Source organism: Gymnodraco acuticeps, unplaced genomic scaffold, assembly GCF_902827175.1.
Source record: "Gymnodraco acuticeps unplaced genomic scaffold, fGymAcu1.1, whole genome shotgun sequence".
Lineage (NCBI taxonomy): Eukaryota > Metazoa > Chordata > Actinopteri > Perciformes > Bathydraconidae > Gymnodraco > Gymnodraco acuticeps.
In genome coordinates, this window is record NW_022990042.1 from 4,486,698 (window position 1) to 4,510,428 (window position 23,731).

The 23,731-nt window shown below is 40.6% G+C and overlaps 1 protein-coding gene across 2 annotated transcripts in view; it reads left to right on the plus strand.

Moving 5' to 3' along the window:
• LOC117545478 (low-density lipoprotein receptor-related protein 8-like) overlaps window positions 1-23,731 on the plus strand; it is a 161,265-nt gene that overhangs the window by 85,596 nt on the left and 51,938 nt on the right. For both annotated transcript variants that reach the window (XM_034215264.1, XM_034215265.1), the window contains 3 exons: window positions 12,052-12,441; window positions 17,553-17,675; window positions 22,821-22,943. In XM_034215264.1, coding sequence (XP_034071155.1) covers window positions 12,052-12,441; window positions 17,553-17,675; window positions 22,821-22,943 — 636 coding nt within the window. The remainder of the gene's footprint in view (window positions 1-12,051; window positions 12,442-17,552; window positions 17,676-22,820; window positions 22,944-23,731) is intronic.

Genomic DNA, 23,731 nt, shown 5'->3' on the forward strand with positions numbered 1-23,731 from the left:
ACATACAGTACACACACATAAGCCAATAAACACACAGAAATAAGCGTCACCGGGTCCAGTGTGCATCTGGACCCGGTGACGACATTACCTATTGACGCAGCAACCACTGTAAGTTATATTCTTGTTTAATTAGACTTCTCTGTTTCATTTATTCGACTCTGTATAAATTGTTATTGTAGCTTAAACGGCTAAATCGCGTTTGAGAGATTTTAAATCTCAGATCTGCTCAGGCGAAACCTGCTTTACAGGTCTCAGCACTCAAGCCTGCATTAATATAGGCAGGGCCAGTCTATTGTCGCCCATCAGCTGTAGATAGTTAACTAATTAGAGGGCCGTGGCCCTACAGCTGTGTGAACTGAGCAATCGCGTCCATTTTGGGTAGCTCTTTCCTGGAGCGTTAGCTTCAGCGTCAGACGAAGACTGACAAAGACATTGGAGTCCTGCGGGAGTAAGACTGACAAAGACATTGGAGTCCTACGGGAGTCACGAGGGAGGCAAAGAGGAGGCAAATCCTACTCTGATTGAGCTGGTGTCTTATTTATCTTTTCTTTAGTTTTCTAGCCCCTCATGCTATAATCATGTGTATTTTCTCCATTCCTGTTCATGTGTCTTCTCGCAATTATCACTGGCCCCGTGTATCTCCTAATCGATATAACCGGCCTGCTCTCGTCTATCCCACATGCTCCACTGAGATCCAACATCTAGTTTCTGGTGGCCTGTGGAATTGCCAGTCAGCTGTTCCTAAGGCTGACTTCATCTCTGGCTACGCCTCCCTGCAGTCTCTGGATTTCCTTGCTCTCACTGAGACCTGGATTACTCCATCCAACACATCCACCCCAGCAGCTCTCTCCACTGCATATTCCTTCTCCCATACACCCAGACCCACTGGCAGAGGAGGTGGCACTGGTCTCCTGCTATCTCCCAAATGGAGCTTTTCCCTCTTCAAGCTACCTAACTTCACTCCTTCCACCTTTGAATTCCATGCCGTCACAGTAACCCATCCTATACAGTTAACCATTGTTGTTCTCTACCGTCCACCAGGCGCCTTGGGGGACTTCTTGGAGGAATTAGATAATCTCCTCTCACTCATCCCTGAAACTGGCCCTCCCGCTGTACTTCTCGGAGACTTCAACCTCCAGACGGGGAAGATAGACAAACTAACATCTCTGTTAACCGCCTTTGATTTCTCACTGTCTCCGTCCCCACCGACTCATAAAGCTGGCAATGTCCTTGATCTCATATTCTCAAGGAACTGCGCTACTTCTAACCTCTCTGTAAACCCGCTCCACACATCCGATCACTTCTTCATTTCATTCTCTCTATCCCTTTCCAAACATAACAAACTAATCTCTTCCCATCCTGCACTTGTCCGCCGTAACCTTCGCTCCCTCTCCCCCTCTAGCTTTGCCTCGTCGGTGCTCTCAGCCCTCCCTTCCTCTGATTCGTTCCATCTCCTGCCTCCAAACTCTGCTGCAGAAACTCTCCTCTCTACTCTCTCATCCACTCTGGACTCTCTCTGTCCTCTCACATCTCGGCAGGCTCGTCAGTCCCCTCCTGCTCCCTGGCTAAATGATGCACTGCGTGCTAATAGAACCGTCCTTAGGGCAGCAGAGCGGAAACGGTGGAAATCCAAACACCGTGACGACCTCCTAACCTATCAAGCTCTCCTCTCCTCTTTCTCTGCTTCGATCTCTCAGGCAAAAAGCACTTTCTTTCAAGATAAGATCCAATCTTCCTATTCCAATCCTAAAAAACTATTTTCCATCTTCTCCACCCTCTTGGACCCTCCAAAAGCTCCTCCCCCCCTCCTCACTTCTGTCAAGCGACTTTGTTACCCACTTTGAAAAAAAGGTTGATGATATTCGCTCTTCTTTTTCTGACTCACCTTTACTCACCGCTGGGTCACCAGACCCTCCTTCCACCAACACACTTACCTCCTTTTCCCCTCTCTCTCCAAGTGAGGTTCTTACCCTCATTATCTCTGCCCGCCCTACCACCTGTCCTCTGGACCCTATCCCTTCAAATCTCCTTCAAACTGATATTCTACCGTTTCTCACCCATTTCATCAACACTTCTCTAACTTCTGGTCACTTTCCAAACAGTCTCAAGGAGGCAAGAGTAAACCCTCTCCTAAAGAAACCCACTCTCAACCCGTCTGATGTTATAAACTACAGGCCTGTCTCTCTCCTCCCGTTCCTGTCTAAATCACTTGAACACGCTGTCTTTAAACAACTCTCCTGTTATCTCAATCAGAACAACCTTCTGGATCCGCACCAGTCTGGTTTCAAGGCAGGTCACTCCACAGAAACTGCTCTCATTGCTGTCACGGAGGAACTGCACACTGCCAAAACTGCATCCCTCTCCTCTGTCATCATCCTATTGGACCTGTCTGCTGCATTCGACACGGTGAATCATCAGATCCTCCTTCGCACTCTCCAAAAACTTGGAGTTTCAGGCTCTGCACTTTCCCTCCTCACCTCATACCTGAAAGACCGTACCTACAGGGTGACTTGGAGAGGGTCTGAGTCCGACCCTTGTCAATTAACTACGGGGGTCCCTCAGGGCTCTGTTCTTGGTCCCCTCCTCTTCTCCCTGTACACAAACTCGCTCGGATCAGTCATTAGCCCGCATGGTTTTTCTTACCACTGCTACGCTGATGACACCCAATTAATTCTGTCCTTTCCCCGCTCAGAGACCCAGGTCGTTGCACGCATCTCTGCTTGTCTAGCTGACATCTCTCAGTGGATGTCTGCTCACCACCTCAAGCTCAACCTTGACAAGACTGAGCTGCTCTTCCTCCCGGGAAAAGATTGTCCCACTCTTGACCTAACAATCAACATCGGCACCTCAGTTGTTTCCCCGACTCAGACTGCAAGGAATCTGGGTGTGACCCTAGATAACAACCTGTCCTTCACTGCAAACATCGCTGCTACAACCCGTTGCTGCAGATACACGCTTTACAACATCAGGAAGATACGTCCCCAGCTGACTCAGAAAGCGACTCAGGTTCTGGTCCAGGCTCTCGTCATCTCACGCCTAGACTACTATAAACTCCCTCCTGGCTGGTCTACCTGCATGTGCCATCCGACCTCTGCAACTCATCCAGAATGCAGCGGCTCGTCTGGTCTTCAACCTTCCTAAATTCTCCCACACCACTCCGCTCCTCCGCTCCCTTCACTGGCTTCCGGTAACTGCTAGAATCCACTTCAAGACACTGGTACTTGCTTACCATGCTGCGAATGGATCTGGCCCTTCCTACATCCAGGACATGGTTAAACCGTACACCCCAGCGCGTGCACTACGCTCTGCATCAGCCAAACGACTCGTTGCGCCCTCGCTGCGAGGGGGACCCAAGTTCCCAACGGCGAAAACACGTGGGTTTGCTGTCCTGGCTCCAAGATGGTGGAATAAGCTCCCCATTGACATCAGGACGGCAGATAGCTTGCACATCTTCCGGCGCAAACTCAAAACTCATCTCTTTCGACTCCACTTCGAGCGTTAGAACTATTAACGAAGCACTTTTATACTAATAAAGGACTGGCTTACCTAAAGCCAGTTGAGTAGCACTTGAAATGTTTGGCTCTATGAAACCTGATGTACTTATATGATTCTGTTTTCTTCAAGGTTGTGTCTTCCTGGTCGAATGTACTTATTGTAAGTCGCTTTGGATAAAAGCATCAGCTAAATGCAATGTAATGTAATGTAATGTAATAAGCAGGGCAGAGTGAACACACATCTCCACAAGGACAGACAGAGGAGGATTTTCATTCAGGAAGTTACTGTAATATTGATACAAATGAAAATAATAAATCAGGAAACTGGTTTGAAATCTCATGTCTTTATTTTATGAAGAATAATCATGTATTGTTTGCGTTCACATAGTTAAGTCATTACTGTGACAAAACAGTATTTGACCCGCAATGTGTTTCAGTGATAAAACATGAGACGATGCTTTTGCTAAAAAGGTTAGAAGGAAGCCTGCTCTAGTAATTTAGCGATTTTAGTGATCAAATGAAATTAAACACAGTGAACTGTTGTGTGTGGACAGCAGTGCGCTCTGCACGCTGGTGCTGCACTTCTCTGGCTGCATCATGAGGTTATAAGTCAAGGAGCTTTTCATACGATAAAGCAGTTCACTATGCTACTTTGCCGATTCTGGCTGGAGTGCTAATGGACAGCGGTTACATATCCTTCAAAATGAGCCACAATTGTGGCTCAGGTGCTCTCCGTGTTTGTAGACATAGCACTACACCACTGTTTAGAACAAAAGATGAGAATCAGAAGAAAAAAATGACTGTGTATTCTCATAAAGTCTTGACTGTACTGTAGGACTTAACCAACGTCTCTACTATAACTAACTACTACTATCAATCAATGTTTATTTATATAGCCCAATATCACAAATGTTACATTTGTCTCAGTGGACTTTACAGTTTGTACAAAATATCAGTATGACAATACGACACCCTCTGTCCTTAGACCCTCACATCGTACAAGGAAAAAAAAAAGGGAAGGTACTACTACTACTCTATATTTGGGAGATATGAGCGCTCCCCTGCAGGTCACTGACAATAGTTGCTGATTCCGTGTAACAAGTTTTAAAACAGCAATTCCTTCCTGTAACCAGCCTTAACAGCCAGAGGCAGCGGTGTTGGAGCTGCCTGTGGTTCGTATGAATAATATCAAACCCTGCTTCTCACTGTGCTGGCCTCTGAGCTGCTCTGGGCTCACAGTGGGAACACCGACTATCTTCACAGCCTGAGCGCTTTTGGCCAGACTTGAGTAGAGACAGAGAAAATGGCAAGAGGTAGCGAGACAAAGAGAGAGAAAAGGATTTACAGAAGCCTTGAGTTTGGCTTTGTGAATCGGGGGAGGTGAAGTTACAGGAAAAACATTCCCTTCCTGCAGACATTTGCAGTAAAAAATCTCCCTTAAAATTCAGTAACAAGTCAAAGGTAATTGTGGACCAGAGCCAGGCTATTCAAATGCCCTAGAAATGTTTAACTGGCACCAACTACAGAACCAAGGTAGCCAAACGGTAGTGATTGTACTATTGTGCCTTTATTCCAGAGAGGGTGTTACATTGAGAGATAGAGGGGAAGACATTGCCTGAAAACTTCGGCGGGCTCCGGTTTCAAACCCACCTACTAGCTACTGTGGTGACAACTCCTGTCATTTATTGCCTCTCTGTGTGAATCATTATAATTTCACCTAAATGAAATCACATTAAATGATGATGGTTAAATCAGCTTCACATGTAGGCCTACTGAGTTCTGAGCCATTTAGATCTATAAATGCCTTGGGGCTATGTTGTTTGATTTAATTAAACACAATATATGCACTCCACTATGCTGTTGTAGTATTAACTGTATCTGAAGCTCTTAATATGATTGCTCATATTTCAAGCCATCTTTTTCCGGGCTCCTTGCTTTGGATCATTTTCATCAACCGGCCCCATTCCAAACTAATTAAATAGCCTTGATTTAGACTATCTGGTGAGATAGCTCAAAGCTCAGTTATGTTAAGGAGAGGTGCGGGAATGAGTCTTTAAACCCAGAAATGTGTTAACATTTTACCATTTCTGGTTTCCTCGTCTCAAAGGCGAAGTTTTTTTGAACGTGTTAGTGGTTAAATGCCTGAAACAAGATATTTGGTTAACAAAAACGTAGGAGATTTTTCTGATTTGTTCTAGGAATTACGATAGGTCAGTAAATTCCCGACTCGTACATCTCGGAAGGTTCACTGTGTCATAAAAACGTGACTAAATGAGACTACCAAACATCACATCATTCTTAAAGTGGTTGATGTGAAGTCATCTGAAGGTGATGTAGTTTATTTATAGCCTAACATTAGCTTTTGACTTTTTCCTACTTCATATTAAACGTGTTTGACAAATCATATCCAATGGAAAAACCCCATTGCTTTTGTCTCGAGCGAGGCCTTCCGATGCTAACTTTCAATGCAAATAGTGCCATCTGGTTTGTAGGACTGTCATAACCTTTTTTGGATGATATCATGTCCCCGAATAATTGCAGCAATTAATGATATTGTCATTTTAAAACTCTGATATATTGATCTGATAATTTCCATTTATCAAAAAAAATATTTCATAACTTAAAAAGGAATCATGTCCTGATTTTGTATGATAAGCCCCTTATGGAATAATGCTTGTAGTCATGTCTATATATTGTACGACAGATGATAATGTAAAGATTATCAAGGTCTTTTTTGTAGGTATTTTATTTTGTGTCCTTTAGATTGTGTTGGGAATGTTCAAGAACAATTATGTTCTTTCTTTTTTCGGAGGAGGGGGGTTTTTCAGAAACACATATTTATCACTGCCAAGGTGCCCATTGAGCAAGACTGCTGACCTTTTAACTACTAGGGCAGCCCCATGATTTGTACATCCCTGCAACAACTGTTATCTATATCTATTTGGCCTTGTGCGTGTGTGGAAAATAACAATAGAGTGAAAAAACGACTTCAAACAAGCCTGCTGTTCTATTAAATTGTGAAGCACCCATCTCTGCTTGTCTAGCAGACATCTCTCAGTGGATGTCTGCTCACCACCTCAAGCTCAACCTTGACAAGACTGAACTGCTTTTTCGTCCGGGAAAAGAGTGTCCCACTCTTGACCTAACAATCAACATCAGCCCCTCTATTAGGAGTGTAACGGTTCACAAACATTTCGGTTCGGTACGTACCTCGGTTTTTAGGTCACGGTTCGGTTCGGTACGTTTTCGGTACAGCAGAAAAAATTATCACAAAACATAAAATATATATATTTTTTTATTATTATTAAACTGTGAATAATGTATTCACTCAAATAAATACAAAATATATTAAAATAAACATTAAGGTGCAGCCTTTCGATGAACTGATGTAATCTGTATTTAAACTGTACTGTACTAGTACTCACAAAACATAAACTATTAGTTTTGGGTTTTTGATTATTATTAAACTGTGAATATTCACTCAAATAAATACAAAATATAATAATATAAACATAAAGGTGCAGCATTTCGATGAACTGAAATAATCTGTATTTGAACTGTACTAGCACCTAAGCAGCCAGCTTGACATTAGGACTTGCTTGTCATTGTATTTTCATGTTTTTTTAAAGAAAAATTAACTTGTCAACATTGCTTGCCGAAAGGGCAGATCTGCTGGCACTAACAATGTCTCCTGCTGTGGAGAACACCCTCTCGCTAGGGACAGAGGTAGCAGATACAGCCAGGTAGTGCTTTGCTAACATGGCAACATAAGGATATTGGCGTTTGTAATAGCTTTGGCTCGGTCTGAACTTTTTGCGAGTGGTGGAGGCTTACATGCTAGCGGGAGTTGGGTTTGCACTTCTTTCTTTTGGTACCGGTGATATTCACGTTCGGGTGATGCCTTTTCAAATGAGTGTGCACTGTGCAAGTTTGATGTATTGCCAGCCGCGTAACCAATTTTAGTTGAAAAATGCCAACAAACAGCTTTGGTTCGGTCCACCTGTCTTTGTCCGTCATCCTTGTACGTAACTGCGAAACCAAAATGTTGACAAACCGGAGACTTCAATGATGCTGGAGGATTTTCGAGCTCAACTTTATCTGCGTTCGCCATTTCGACAGTTCCTCAAATTACTGACTAAATTTGAACGCATCCCTCTGACCAGCTCTCATAGTATGGCTCTCGTCCAATGAAATGACTTGGTCGCTCTATGACGTATTGAACCCAATGTGAGCAAATAGAGTGGCGAAGTCACGCCCATCTACTTTCGACCCATGGGACCTTATTTCGGAAAAATAATGTATTGTAGTCAATGGAGAGAGAACACGTATCTTTCGATCCTGATTGATTGATTGATTGAAAAGTTTATTAACAGCTTGTATATTGGGTACAGTACAGCTCAAAACATACAATTGTTAAGGGGATGCAGACCAGAGAAAGACTTTCGTCTTGTTTACATCAGGGTCCCCCATTTCCAATTCATCATGTCATTTAAGACATATAAGACATATTTGACATACAGATGGCTTATTTACAATTTACATACAGGTGGTTTTTTACATACAGATTGCTTATTTACAATTTTCATTTTAGATTTCGTTCTAATACATCCTAACCGGACATTTAAGACATACCAAGTCTACAGATATACAGTTAGTAACAGAGTCTAAAATGCGAGTATATACATAGATGGGGGGAGCTGTCCATTGAACGACAGGTTGAGATTTGTACCATTACCGGGGCCAGTTTTGCAATGCTCTCCCCCGAAGGTGCTCTTTAAGAGAGGTTTTGAAGGTAAGTATAGTTTTACTTTCCTTTACAGTTGTGGGAAGAGCGTTCCACCTTGATGTGGCATAATTGTGAAACGTGTATTCCCCCTTTTTTGTGCCAAATCTGGGTTTCACATGATTTGTGGAGCTCCCTCTGGTGTTATGATCATGGTATTCCTTGACCTTTGGGAAGAATTTTGACATGTACATGGGTACCATAGAGGTGTAGTGGATCTTGTAGACCAGGCCCATTGCAAGTAGCTGTACTCTGTCGTCTACTCTAAGCCAGTGTTTCTCAAACTTTTTCATTCCAAGGACCACTTAACCAATAAAAACACACTCGCGGACCACCTAACTCCACAAATATCAAAAAACACATCGTTTTTCTAAAACAGATTACAAATCGCCTGAAAATGCTACAAACAAGTGGCAACATGTGTGATGAAGGTGTTGCGTTGGGCTATATCATGCAATCGAAAGTGAAACTTAACCTCGCTCCAGTGCGGAGATATTCCCGCGAGAGTGCGGAAAACTGAAATGTATTTATTTATTTCAAATGTGAAATGTTACCAATATACTCACGGACCACTAGGGGGCGCTCACGGACCACCAGTGGTCCGCGGACCACACTTTGAGAAGCACTGCTCTAAGCCATCCTAGGTTGTCAAAGTGGGCAGAGGTGAGGTGGGTTCTAGATGAAAGGTCAAGCAGTAGTCTGACCAGTTTATTTTGCGATGTTTGAAGTTTTATTTTTAGCGCCTTGGAGGTGCTATGGTACCATGACGTGCAAGCATAGTCATCATAGTACCCTTGAATGAGTGCTCCTGCCAGAGTCTTCAGGGTGTTTTTGTTTACCAGAGAGGAGATCCGGTATAGGAATCTAGTTCTTTGATTGACTTTTTTTTATTACATTGGATGCCATTTTGTCACAGGAGAGGTTTGCCTCCCGTTTGATTGTGCCATGAATTACACATACGTATGATGTTTGTCAATCTTAAAAAATCATTTCCATGTCAAAAAAGTCAGTTTGTCGTAAAACTGTTGAAAAATACGCAACTAGAAATACTACAAATCCCAGAGTTGCGTAAGTGATGTCACAATTGTTTTCCTTCACTAAGAGATAGCTAAAATCAGCGCCATATAGATATAATCTATCTATATGGCGCTGGCTAAGATAAGATAACTTTAACAAGATGCCTATGTGCTTAGTACCAGGTTGTTATCATACCAGCAATGGGTCTTGCTCGTTCTTTCGCTTCCCGTCTGATGAAAGGACCAGGAGTGGCTGGATCAAGTTAGCTACCTAGCTAGTAGCTAGCACGTTAGTTAGCATTAGAGCCTTGTCATTTTTATTAGTCTTAATATGAAGTAACATTAAGTAACCCAAAATGTTAAACAGTAAGAGTAGTAGTCATATTTCGTGAACCCTTTGAAGAGTACTGTCACCGGTGTGATCATTCTATAATACACAATTTAAGCCCGGGGGAGAAATGCTAACGCTAGCATCGGCGATCGCCAATCTTTTCTACTTCATGCTATCTGCACAAATGGTTGACATTAAACATTAAAAAGACCAGGCAGTTCAGAGAGAATCAAAGGAAGGCAGGCAGGGAGCTTTGCATGACATTCTTCTGGACGTGTTTCATCGTGGTGATAGTGAGGGTAGTCAATCGTTTTGTTGACAAGACAGTAGTGACGGCCATCTTGGTGACGTGTGTTGTTCTGCGAGACCAGAGATGTAGTTCATTGAGCGTTTCACACAAACAAATTCACAGTTTTACGAGACATTTTTTTTTTTGACTTGCAAAATTATCTTTTTAAATTGACAAACATCATATGTGTAATTTGTGGCACAATTCAAACGGGATTGAAAGATAATCTTTCTCTCTCCATTGATTTCAATACATAATTTTTTCGAAATAAGGTCCCATGGAGGTCCACCGGAAGGGGAGGGACTTCGCCACTCTATTACTCTGAATGCTGCGACGCAGCACCTGAGATTACTTCCAAAAAGTTGTTCACGTTCTCAATTTTTTACGTTTAACGTTATATTCGTTCGGTACACTTCGGTACACATGTGTACTGAACCGAAGGGCCCGTACCAAAATAATTTCGGTACGTGTACCGTTACACCCCTAATACAATGACAACTGTAACCTACTTGTGTCAAACCATAACATACAGTGAATGAATTACAAGCTTCACCGTGTTGGTTAGACAAGAGAAAGAGAAGCCAGGGAACGGACATCATAAAACAAACGGAAGGAAGAAACAGATCTTAGAGAGAGGAGGAAGGACAATGATAGAGATCCTCCACAGAGAGAGCTCCATTAGCTGTGTCTCACCCTCATCGTGTGATAACTACCTGTCTCTTCCCCATACCCTGACTCTCAGTCTTACCTGTGAGTAACGTGTTAGCACCAGGGACAGGTCCTTTCAGATACATCTCCATTCACAACAGAGCCGGCCAGCTAACCAATCAGAGCAGACTGGGCTCTGGTTTTAGAGAGAGGGTGAAAAGAGGTGCTGCAGCACTATCAATTAAGGGCAGCTCATTGTGGAATAGCCTCCCAACTGAGTTACGGGATTGTCCCACTTTGAACAGTTTTAAAGGTCAACTCAAAGACTGGTTGAGAAACAAACAAATGTGCAATCACCGCTAAATGCACTTTAACACAGGGGTATCTCCTCTTGCACTTTATGTATCTCTTTTATCTCCTCCTGCACTTTATATGTCGTAGCTGCTACATTGTACTGCTTTGTGGTAAATACTTGTATGCTGCTCATGCTCTTTCTGCATATCATGTATTTATTTTTGCTATGTATATAACTGTCATGTTCTTAAATGTTGTATGGGACGGAACTAGGATGGAAATTAGCTAAAAGCTCAAATCTGGCATATTTACATTTTGAAGCATTAATTGTTAAAAATGTTCATCAATGTGCATTGTCCCTCTTCAAATAAACGATTAAATGAAATGAAATGGCAGTATGAGAAAAATAAACAGCTTTTTGAACATTAAAGCATGGAGAAATGTCAGAGTAGAGACACATAATACAAATATGAACCTGAAAATGAGCGTAATATGTCTTTGTTCAGTTAAACTGCATAGGTGTACTCAAAATAAATGTATCACCTTTAATTCAATTGATTTTATTCAAAATCGACATAATTAACTAATCTAAAATTGAACACCTAGATAAGCTATCCAACATTCTAATATAGAGGCCCTGACGGTAAACAGAAAGAACATTAACCAAATAGCTTAAAAATAAACTCTTATACTAAAACATCAGTCTGAACTTGGTTTAAAATATGTAAGATAGAATAAGCACAGACACTTTAGAAGGGAAGATAATGCTACAAATTAATTGCATTTCAGAGTAAAGTAAGCTTGTTTGTAAAGGTCCTCACCCACTTGGTTTATTCAAGCTTTGACATATTTTAATCACTGCTGCCTAAAGCAGACGCAGATTAAAACATTTTCTATTTTCTTTAAAGGTCACCTATTATGCAAAATCCACTTTTTCATGTCTGTTATGTAAACATGTGTCCCCTCTGTGTAAAGAGACCCTGAAAGTTTCAGGAAAAAAGATTCGTTCTCTATTTGTCCTGATCCATTTCTATAAAAGCCTGTCTGAAAATGAGCTGATCAGATGTTGGCCACTTTATGATGTCATAACGATTTTTTTGGCTTGTGTAACCATTAGCCAATAACCAACCAGTTAGGCAGACAGACCTTTATTAGCTCTTCAAACTAACTCACATTCCTCTCTTCCTGTCCTCTAGATGCCAAAGCCTGCCCCAACGGTGAGTTCATGTGCGGTAACCGTAAGTGCTTGGCCACGGTCTACATGTGCGACGGGGACGATGACTGCGGGGACGGCAGTGACGAGCTGAAGTGCTCCTCCCCTCTGACCTGCGGGCCCAACCACTTCCGCTGCAACTCCTCCGAGTGTGTGCCGCTCATGTGGAGCTGCGACGGGGACCCTGACTGTGCAGACAGTTCAGACGAGGGGCCGGAGCGCTGCGGTGGAGACGGGGTCCCGTACCTGACCAATCGCCGGACTAACTGCACCACCGAGGAGTTCCGCTGTGCCAACGGGGAGTGTGTGCGGCTCACATGGAAGTGTGACGGAGACCCAGACTGCAAGGACAAGTCGGATGAGTTTGAATGCCGTGAGTTCCTCTTTTCTTTGCATTTCTTTCAGGAGCTATACATTCTTCGTTGTGTAAAGGCTGTCCCTTTATTTATGTATGAACGGCAGTTTCATCTGACTGAAAGGGTGTACGATTGGAATATGTTAATGAAATTAGATTAGGTATAGATTCAGTACAATAGAGAAATAAAACCATAAAGCTGTGTTTCCATTCAATATTACACCATACTAGTTCTAAACAGGTATAAAGCATGTCCAGAGGTGTAGGGTCAAAAGCTTATTTAATTGGCCTATGCATACATCGATATGTACGAATAAGTACATTCATTTTCATAACTGCAAAACATTAAATACATTTGATGTTGTGGTAAAACACCTTGACAAAGATACAAATATTTCATAATATATATAATATATACGGTCTTGAGAAAAACATCAAGCTTTGCCGTTCGGCGCACAAATATGATCCCTAAAATGAGCAGAATGTCACCACTTTATGAATAAATGTAGCACTATGACATTTTTTTCATTCTTATGTGAGTGTAGTCTTATGTTCTTAGGCGCGTTCACACCGCAGTACTTTTCCCACTTTAGTTCCGAAATGTTGCGTTCACACCGCAGTACTTTTCCCACTTTAGTTCCGAAATGTTGCGTTCACACCAAAAAGAGCCGGAACTAAAATGTGTTCATGAGAACCTTTTCACCCCCTTTTCCGTCCCTGCTAGAGAGCAGGGACTTTCGTGGGAGAAAAAGGTTCCTATGTCTGATTGGCTGGGCAGATTGCAAACCACGCCCCGTAAAACTCCCAAAACGTTTTGTGAAGCCGCCATTTCATTATCCTTGCATTAGCATTATTAGCATTAGCATTAGCCCAGCGCAGAAACGCAGAGAGACTAACTTATGGCAACACAAAATAAAACATGGGAGCGGTGGAGATGAGGAGGTGTCGGTGTTCTGGCGATTTACTCGGAAGGCTTCAGTAGAAGCTGCTGGGAGTCCCAGCAGCTTCTACTGAAGCCAGTCCCCAACTCCGGGGACTTCCGGCCGGGGACTTTGGGCGGCAGTATACGCCGTGAAGTGGTTTGCGGCCTGCCAGTAAACCCAAAGCAGAAGAAGAACAAGTGACGTCAGCGGCTTCATTTGTCTAATCCTCCCCCAGGGACTTATTCCGGTGTGAACGCGATCTGTACTTAGTTCATGAGAACTAAAGAGTTCTCATGAACTAAGTTCTCATGAACCTTTGTGGGAAAAGTACTGCGGTGTGAATGCGCCTCTTGTTATAGTATGAAGCAAAGATGCTGCTCCAAGGGACCCCCACATTAGTACAACTTCTTCAACATACTGAATTATTCTTGCAAGCTAAGGAGATTGTTTTCACAGTATTATTAATACCCTGAAAATGTGCATTGCAATACGCTATATTTCATGGATTTTGGGGAGAAAACAAATATTCCTATGTAAAATCACACACCCCGTTGTGGCCTGAATGGAGTGATGTTGTTTCCTTGTGTCATGAGAACATTTCACTACGACTGAGATTGGCAGCGCAACATGTCTGTTTGGATCAAATCATTGAAAAACTACTCAGAATCAAACAGGGTGTGACAAGTATGTCAAGATAAGTGTGCTTCACAGAGGAAACATTCTCCACAAACAATATTTCATCTGCTTTCTGAGTTGTCATTTAGCACATTCCCGCCCTGCTGGAGTTGGGGACGTTTTGTTATTCTAAATGTGTCTGGTAAAGGGTGTGTTTCTGTTGATAAACACAGTGTGAAGATGGGGCCTTGTGATAAAACAGGTTTTCCTATTAGCCGGTCATGGATGGGGGAGCCCCGAAGCTTCTGTCTCACTAAGCCAGAGTGTGAAGCCCAGATAGTCCCACCATTCATTATCAAGATGTGTGGTGCACACATCAAACGCACCTCTCACTCTCTGCGGTGTCATATAAGCAGCACTTGTAGGAGATTGATGTTTTGTTCAGCGGCTGCTTTAGGAGAGGCTGTTGGTGGCACAACCTCACATTTGTTCAAAGCTTATTGTGGTTACCATTTTCTGTAGTCACCTGCTTTCATGTCAATGCAGATATTTGTGTCTAACATTGTTATTAATAGGCTAAAATTGACATCATAATAGGCTATATATAATGGATTATTGGGGGAAAACCAAGCGATTAAATGTAAAATCTGACATTCAGCCCCCCCATGCAGCCTGAATGGAATGATCCATACAATAATAATAATAATATTAATGATAATAATAATACATGGTATTTATAGTGCTTTTCCTGTTGCTCAAAGACACTTAATATTGTCTAGTTTCTTTTGTGTTTTATCGCACATTTTTACTTTTTTTCTATTTAATTGTATCTTTCATAGCATAGTTTTACTTAACTTGTTATGTTTATATAAATACTTCTATTCTATTTAATTTGTCTATTTTACACAATTTTACTCAACTTATGTTTGTATAAAAATTGTATTTTTATTGCACCTTTTCACTGTACCTTCTCTTTTATATAACATTTCTTATTTTATTGTGTCTTTGATTTCATATTTTTACTTTACTTTAGATAAGTACTTTAATTCTATTTTACTTTATCTTTTCTAGCCCATTTTTACTTACTTTCTTATATTTACATGACTATTTTAGTTTTATTTTATTCTAAATAAATCAACCGTCACAAAATCCAATTTCCCTTTGCGATAAATAAACTATTCTGATTCTTACATTCATATGAATCGAGTATTCTGCCAACTTTTCCGCTGAACACAAAGGCTTTTGTGATTCATCAGTATATTTCCGACATTAGATATAAATTAAGTGCATGTGTCTGTAGGGTATTGGCCAATCAGAGCGTCTCTATTGATCCCAGATCCAGAGAAACACTGTATTAAAGATAATGTGTTTGTGAGTGCATGCACATGTGTGTCCGGGCAACTGTCTCCATTACCTCCCCTCCGCTCTGCTCATCCTGTGATAACACTAAATCATTTCCCCCTCAGTCATATATATTGCGTTTTAGTGTGCTTTAGAAAGGAGATGAGCACACTGGGCCTGGTTGATGAAAAGCATGTCTGTGCTCGGGATATTAATGAAATGTGCTGTGGTTTCATCTTTGCATTACTATATTGAAAATCATTCATCACACACCTTCAGGTTCACTGTCCTTGGTAGCACCTAACTGTGGATGGATACAAGGACAGTACTGTATGTATGTGTTTTAACACAACGATTTTGATTGCTACTGCAAAGGTGTAGTGTGCTTGCACAAGTGATAGTTGTGGCAAGGTGATGGTTGATGTCTGTCCTTTTGTCCTGTTTTCATGAATGCAACATTCCAGGAAAGCCTTGTGGGAGTTTCTTTTCAATTTCGGCAAAAACGTCCACTTGGACTAATGAACTAATTATATGTTGGTGGTCAAGGTCGCTGTGACCTCACAAAACACATTTTGGCTATAACTCAAGAAATCCTATGCTGATTATCACTATTTCACACGCATTGAGATATTAATGAGTACATTTTATGTAGCGCTTTTGCCTATACAAGTGAGGATTCACACATCGTTGGCCTTTGGGAGCAATTTGGAGTTAAGTATGTTGCACAAGGACAAATCAACATGTTGACTGCTCGGGCTGGAAATGGAACCACTGACCTCCCAATTGGCCAATGACCACTCCTGCTCCTAAACCAAAGCTAGAGACAAAAAAATGAACTTATGATATTTATGTAAACTGCTACTTGACTGTTGGTGGAGGCAAACAACCGCATGGAGGTTATAGAGTGGCGCAGTGACGAGTCCTAAAACCCGGAAGTGAGTCAGCATTTAACCACTACCGGTTCCCTCGTCTCAGAGTCAATGGGATTTCTCCATAGGGTTTTGGAAAATAGCTGGAAATAAGGTCTGTGGTTGAAACACATTTAAGAGACGGATCACGTTTGGTTCTACGACATTAAATCCATCAGCAGTGACCCCACTGGTGATCTTTGAAGAGTTTACGTGTCTGAAAAACGATGGTTGTTACCAAGTGGCTGAATAGGACTACAGAAGTTGTGGAGGACGTTGTACTTCATTACACCGAACACGTAAACACTCCTCTAAGTTTGTTTGCCGTGTTCTGCTTGAAAGCAAGTACCTGCCTCCTGCAAACTGTTAAAACAAAAGCTTCAACTCGTACAATTTGGAATCTGTAGTTTTGAATATGGATCTTAAGTTGGCGTGACGTTGAAGCAGCGACCCTGCTGTAGTTCGTTTAAAGCATAACGTTAGCATTTTGCTTCTGCCGATTAGATTTATGAATCGAAAATTATAAAAGTAGGGTAGACATGTGGAAATTATCCGGCTGAACAAAACGTGCATTTATCAAACAGGTTCGTTTTCCACAGACCTTATTTCCAGCTATTTTCCAAAATCCTATGGAGAAATCCCATTGCTTTTTTGTCGAGGGAACCAGCAGCTTACTTCTGGGTAAATACGTCATCCCTGCACCACTCTATTGTAGATCAGAGGGGCCCTATTATGCTAATTGTCTGATTTATATTTGCAAGTTGGGATTTGAGCCTTTGCAAAACACCTATGTAACACTCCAGGGAAAGGAAAAAGCATAAAAGGGCCTCTTTGAATTACAACATAATAGCACTTGGAGAGCACTGATCTCCTAGAAGTACCATGGTGCATTCACCTGATCCTCCTATAATCCCATTTCCTACATTTGGAAATCGTTATTCCGAAATGTAGTGTTTTCATTAGCTGGAAACAACGTGGACACTACAACACGATGTGTTGAATATCATAAGGGGGCATTCATTTGTAATTTCCTGGTCTGGAACTCATAATGAATGTAGCACAGATGCCATCAGCATTAGCCAGCATTGTTCCCTTATCCTGCTGACGGACAAACAATCAAACAAAAAAGTAAACCAAGCCTAAAATACAACCTCCTTGTAGAATATATGCTTTTAGCATTGCTTGCCTTTATTCTGCAGGCCAGGGAAGATAGACGTATAAATTGCAACAAAAGGTCTTTGGTCCATTCCTACTTTAGGATGCTGTGTTCCTCTAGAAGGGATTAAGAGGATTTACACTTCCAATTTCAAGTGTGTGTGTGTATGTGTGTGCCCTCTCACAGCTCTGCTGACGTGTCGCCCCGATGAGTTCCAGTGTGGTGATGGCTCCTGCATCCATGGCACCAAGCAGTGTAACAAGGTCCTGGACTGTCCTGACCACAGCGACGAGTCGGGCTGCGTCAACGGTGGGTTCACCTGTCAGCCTGTCAGGGTCTTTCTCCTCTCTGCCAGCACACCTGTCCTCCTCTCTTATGCCGGGGTCTGATTAATCTCTCTTCCTATTTTTAGTCTCTCTGCTGATATATATTTATATATTTGATTAAGTGTTCTCAGCCTTTGGCACCTGTCTGCCTTTGTGAAAATCTCATTTTTGGTTATTGGGATCTAGTGGTATTTGTGGTAGAATTATTGGGAATTTAATAATAATAATGATAGATTTATTTTGTAGGCACTTTTACAGGTGCTCAAAGTAGCTTTACAGAGATAGTGAAAAGAAAAGAACAACAAATAAATATAGTTAAAGTCAAATTAAAATCAAGCAATACAACAACAATCACACATTAAAAGCCAGATTGAAGAGGTGAGTTTTTAGGACAATTTAGGACAAAAGTAACACGACTGCTATCACAGTACATGCTACAGTACAACTCCCTTTATTATCTATGTTTGCTCCTTCTATTTTATTTTATTTTAGTTTTGGTTTGAGTTAAATTCTAATATCAGTTTTGGCTAAATGTTACCAAATTTGATGATAAGCAAATGTAAAACACCTTAAAATGTATCCTTAAGGTTTCCGAATAGGGATACAAATGGTACTTGATGGTTTAAGCAATTTCAGTCTATTATAATTCAGCAGCAAACAGTCCTTGAGCAACTATTTTATTTTTTTAAAGAAACCAGAAGAGCAACAGGTGTCTCTGTTTACAGCTCAGCGAAACTGAGTTGTGTCAATAAAGAAGTCAGCTAAAAAATAATTGTAGAACGACCTGATTTCCTGCTGTGCAAACACACTGAGTAGTTACCTTGCTGAGGAGTCGACAAATAAAATCAGCAAATGACTATTGTTAAAGCTATTTAGATGAACAATTGCATTTAGTGCAAACCACAGTGACAATCACATTACAAAAGATAAGTTATTTTGAGCCATTTGAACACTTTTATAGGTAAAATATGGAACATTTCCGCCTTAACACTAGAACCGCCAACGGGTACATTTTACCCGCAGCTGTTTTTTGATTGTATGTAACTTGTTTTCAATAACATATTAAAGTCTCCCAGTCCGTGACTTTTATGTATCACCCTCAGTTGTTAACAATTGTCAATATGAAGTCAGATTGAAAAAATTGCCAAAAAAATTGCCATTTATACCTATATCTTCCAGCGGGTAATATTTACCTCATAGAAAATGCAGCGTAAACATGACGTGTTGCTATAGCAACGCATTTTGTCTACTGCGGTTCCTTATAGATAGATAGATATATTGATAGATAGATAGAGAGAGAGATAGACAGATAGATAGTTATAGATAGTGTAACATCTTGGAGAATACAAGATCTTGGATGACTGAGCTCACGTTGAGGACGTAATGCATGCAGGTTATGTGACAGTTGAATAAAGATGGACACTCGGAATGAGAGAAGTAGTCCGCGTCATCTGTTTATGTAAACAATTATATGTCCATAGAACAGAATATTACAGATAGATTGATAGATAGTTATAGATAGAGAGATTTGTACCGAAACAAAACACAAGTCTAACACCAAGCGTTTTAAATCAGCACTCTTAGCGATATTTTATACTTCCTGTTATCTGCACAAACTAGATCATATGAAAAGCTGAGAGTCCACAGATTCTATTGGTATAAGTGTCATCCCTGTGCGATCAAAACTCACTGTTCTGTATGATAAATAAATGAACATTGTACCTTGAAAATCAATAGCGGGTACATTTTACCCGTTGGCGGTTTTAGGTATACAGCGACCTCTGGCGGTTCTAGTGTTAAAATGTACAAAAACGACTATATTTATAATATGTATGTTGTTGAGTTGTTCATTTAGGTACACTTTTTTCCCCTATATACTTTCCCAAAATGTTTTTCTGTAGTCTGTAAATCCGTTATTTTAATGACGTTACCAGTACATTACTTTTGGTGTCTGTAATCTGACAGAAGCTGTCATCACAGTTTTATTTAAGCCACATTCTTATTTCACACTTTTTAGATCTTGGTCGTTGTTAACTTTTTCCGGATTAATAATTGTAGTCATTGGACATCTGAATATAACGTTATCAGAGAAACAAACTGAACAAATGTTGGCATCATTCTAATTGCTTTAATCTGTTCAACCCAGAGGCCCCCGCAAAACTGTGTCTCAGGGCTTCTTAACATTTAAAAACCTATTAATGTGTCATACCCACTTAACGGGAAGAAACTCAGCTAACTGACGATAAGCGTCTAAATGAGCCCTGAGCGAAAAAATGCTAACGCACTTAGCACAGAACTCTAGGTATAAATACCCTTATTACATATCGGATCTGCACAAACAAGATATCGATTAGCAAACTGAGATTCCACAGATTCCAGAAGTATAAGTATCATCACTGAGCGATCAGAACTCGCGACAGGGGAAGCAAACACAGACATCACAACACAGAGCTTTACGGAGCAAACACGGCCAATGTGTCTTACCTTTTGCTGTTTCTGATTAAAAGTTGTGTTCAATGGCATCAAAACGATAAAAACCCTGCTGAATGTTAATCCAATGGTTAATCCAACATGTCTGTCACTTTGAAATGATTCCTGATAATCCTTCTTCATATTCACTAGTTTGAGCCTAGGTTTCAGTTTTCAGAGCGTAACATAGCTTTCGACTGCGTGCGCGTCACTCTCACTCCTCAATGGTAACGTGTGTGTATGTGGAACCTCCCCTTCGATTATATTGGCTCTAACGGTTCAAAAGAGATGTCAATCACCAAAATCGACCAATGGGTTCCAGAGAAACGGCAAATCCACCCAAATGACCCCAAAGGTGGGGTTTTTGGACGGACGCTATAATATTTTTATTTTTACTATGTTCAATCTGAATTTACTTTAAAATAAAAACATTTATATTGATTCTGACTCTTCTACATCCAACTCACAGATGTAACCTTGCTTTGAGAAAAAAGATGATTAATTTACTCCTTTTAGAAGTAAGGATATAGTCATTTGTTCTGGGCATGTCATTTTCGAGCCTGAAAAACAGGCTCAGGGCTTAACAGGTTAAAGGAACACACATTTGTATCTGGAAAAAACTGATAATGAATATAGTATCATTAAAGGATCGAGGATAGAATTGATTTAATGGAAACCATACCAGTTATACATTAACTTACTTTAAATAAAAATATATGGGAGTTCTCCGGACACAAATGATTGCCCATTTATATATAATACATGCAGTACCTTATGACCATTGATCATACTGTGTGGATCCATCCCGGTTCTCTTTCTGGTCCCATTACTGCTCCCTCTTCTGACTATAATGCATGATTTAGTACAAAATGGCGTCACAGGAAATGAAATCCTAGCTTTAAAAACTGGACCAAATTAAAGTTGAGCTTTTATTAAACTCAGTTTTTTATGTGAAGTCATATAAATATCTGAGTGAAGAGCATTTTAAGCTACCACTTGTTTCACCTGAGCCTGAAGGAATCTGGTGAACCACTGGACGTTTGGTATGACTTCACACTATGGGCTTCACTTGAAAAAGCGCTGGTGACACCTTTCCAGATATAAAAGACAAGTGTATTGTGCGCAAACAGGAAACAATACCCTTACTACGGCTTACTATTTGTTAGCAACACCTTAAGACGCCTGAATACCATGCTTTGTTTTTCAATGTCACAAACCCAACTCAACAAAGAAACTGTCAGGAATCTGTTTCTGATTGTGGCACATGCAAGTTTGGGGGTTATTACAATCACTTGGCTAAGGGGGGAATTATTGTTTGCTTACTTTTTTTGACAACTATTGCAGTCCCTGTGCCCCGCTGCTGCAAAGGGGGGGCAATCTTTCCTTTTTTATTTTCTATACCAGGTTTACCAATATTAAATGTGTGTCCAAATTGCAGCACTTGGGTCCCCAGAAGTACACCCACCAAAAGTGAACTGACAAACTGTTCTCCAGATTACATGTTGCTCATATTTCTGTCGAAGTGATTATTAAAACATCTCATGCACGCTGTTTTTTTAAAACATTTAAAACAAATTATACTTTGAAAAGGTGGTGGGGACAAAATTGGCAATTTTCTGAAAGTGGTGGGGAGATGTCCCAGCATAAATTACGTTTATTTATTTTTTACCCGGAATAATTCTTATTGAGAGAAAATGTCTTTTGCAAGAGAGACCTGGCCAAGAAACACAGCAGCACAGTTACAGAACACACATTTAAAAAACAGAAAACATATATGGTCACAATCAGGAACAGCATCTTCTCGGTCACTAAAAAGCACTTTAAAACTGTTTAGAGAGACCAGTTCCCTGAGTTTCAACTCATATTTGCATATTTTTCCAAGCAAACGAAGCAGCGTAACTGCCCTTTTCCTCAGCACCGTGTGGACTTTTGGTCAGAGGTGTGAGAAGTACTCAGATCTTGTACTTAAGTAAAAGTAGAAGTACGAGAGTGTAGAAATACTCTGCTACAAGTAAAAGTCCTGCAATCAAAATGTTACTCAAGTAAAAGTTGAAAAGTATTAGCATCAAAATATGCTTAAAGAACCAAAAAAAAAAGTACTTATTGTGAAGATTGGCCCTTTTCAGAATAATATATATCTGTATTATAAATATGTTTGGATTATAATTATTGATCATGAAAGTGTTCTCAAAGCTGGTAAAGGTGCAGCTAGTTTGAATGACTTTGTATACTGCAGGGTAGCTTGTGAATTTACTCCAGGTGGAACTAAAGTCTGATTATTGTTGATTATATTTCACATCATTCATCCAAATCTGTGAAGTAACTAAAGGTATTAAATAAATGTAGTGGAGTAAAAGTACACCATTTTCCTCTGAATCGTAGTGGAGTAGAAGTACAAAGTGGCAAAAAATGTAAATAATCAAGTAAAGTACAAGTACCTCAAAATGGTAGTTAAGTGTTATACTTAAGTAAATCTACTTAGTTACTTTTCACCACTGGGGACAGTTGACAAAAATCAGTCCGCAAAGCAAAGTCAATGGGTTCCTGGCCTATGCTTCACACACTTTTTTGCATAAGGTTCTGTTTATGTTTGCAATAGCCTATGCAAAATACACTTTATAGAGTAGATGCTGATCTATCTTGTTCTTTTCTGCTGTAGCCACCAAATGTGAGGGCCCCCTGAAGTTCCTGTGTAAGAACGGCGAGTGTATCGACAGCTCCAAGGTGTGCGACTCTGTCAAAGACTGCAAGGACCGATCAGACGAGCCCAAGAAGGAGTGCGGTAAGAGGACCTATTTTATTTTTCTTCACACCGGTGTTTGGTTGTTACCTCGCTCCTATAATCTTGTGGTATGAAATGAAAGAGATTGTGTTTGTCGGCTAAGCTCTGTGAAATAAACAATGAAATTGTTAGTGGATTCGGTTAGTTAATGTAGACGTTTAATCATGTTTGCCATAACAAAACTGCAAGCACCTCCCTCTCACTACCTTGCATTTCAAAGGCCTCAGAAGCACATTCAAATGAGCAGCAGCCTCAGTTGCTCAGAACTAGAGCCTGTGTGTAGTAATTAGCATCAAACTGTAGAAAAATGCTTCGTCTGCTGTGTACCATCCCTATTTTCCTGTCTCACAATACTTTCTTCTCTTAAGCTGTTTTACGTACCATGAGGACATTTAAGAAATTGTTTTGTTTACATTACTTAACATGTCATGGTTAGGTTAACGAGCTAGAAGATCTGCAATAACATCAGAACGAGTCATGCAATCACGTTGTTAAATTAAGCCAATAAAACGTACATTTTAGGTACGTGACAGTTGGCCCTCTTTATAATCCCTGAATGTCAACAAGCGCTGTATCACTTTTTTCCTTTCTTTTTGGTGTCCCCATTTCCATTGTGTTTTGAGCTTCTTGCAGCATTTTGTTTATGCAGCACTTTTAGTAAAGGATGAAGAAGTTTCTTCATGTGTTTTAGCACTTTTGTCATTTTATATTTGCATAATGTTTTTGAAACTGCTGCGCGTTTCTCCTTATGGAAAGGTTTTTTGGGCCAGTTGCCCACCGTATTTAAG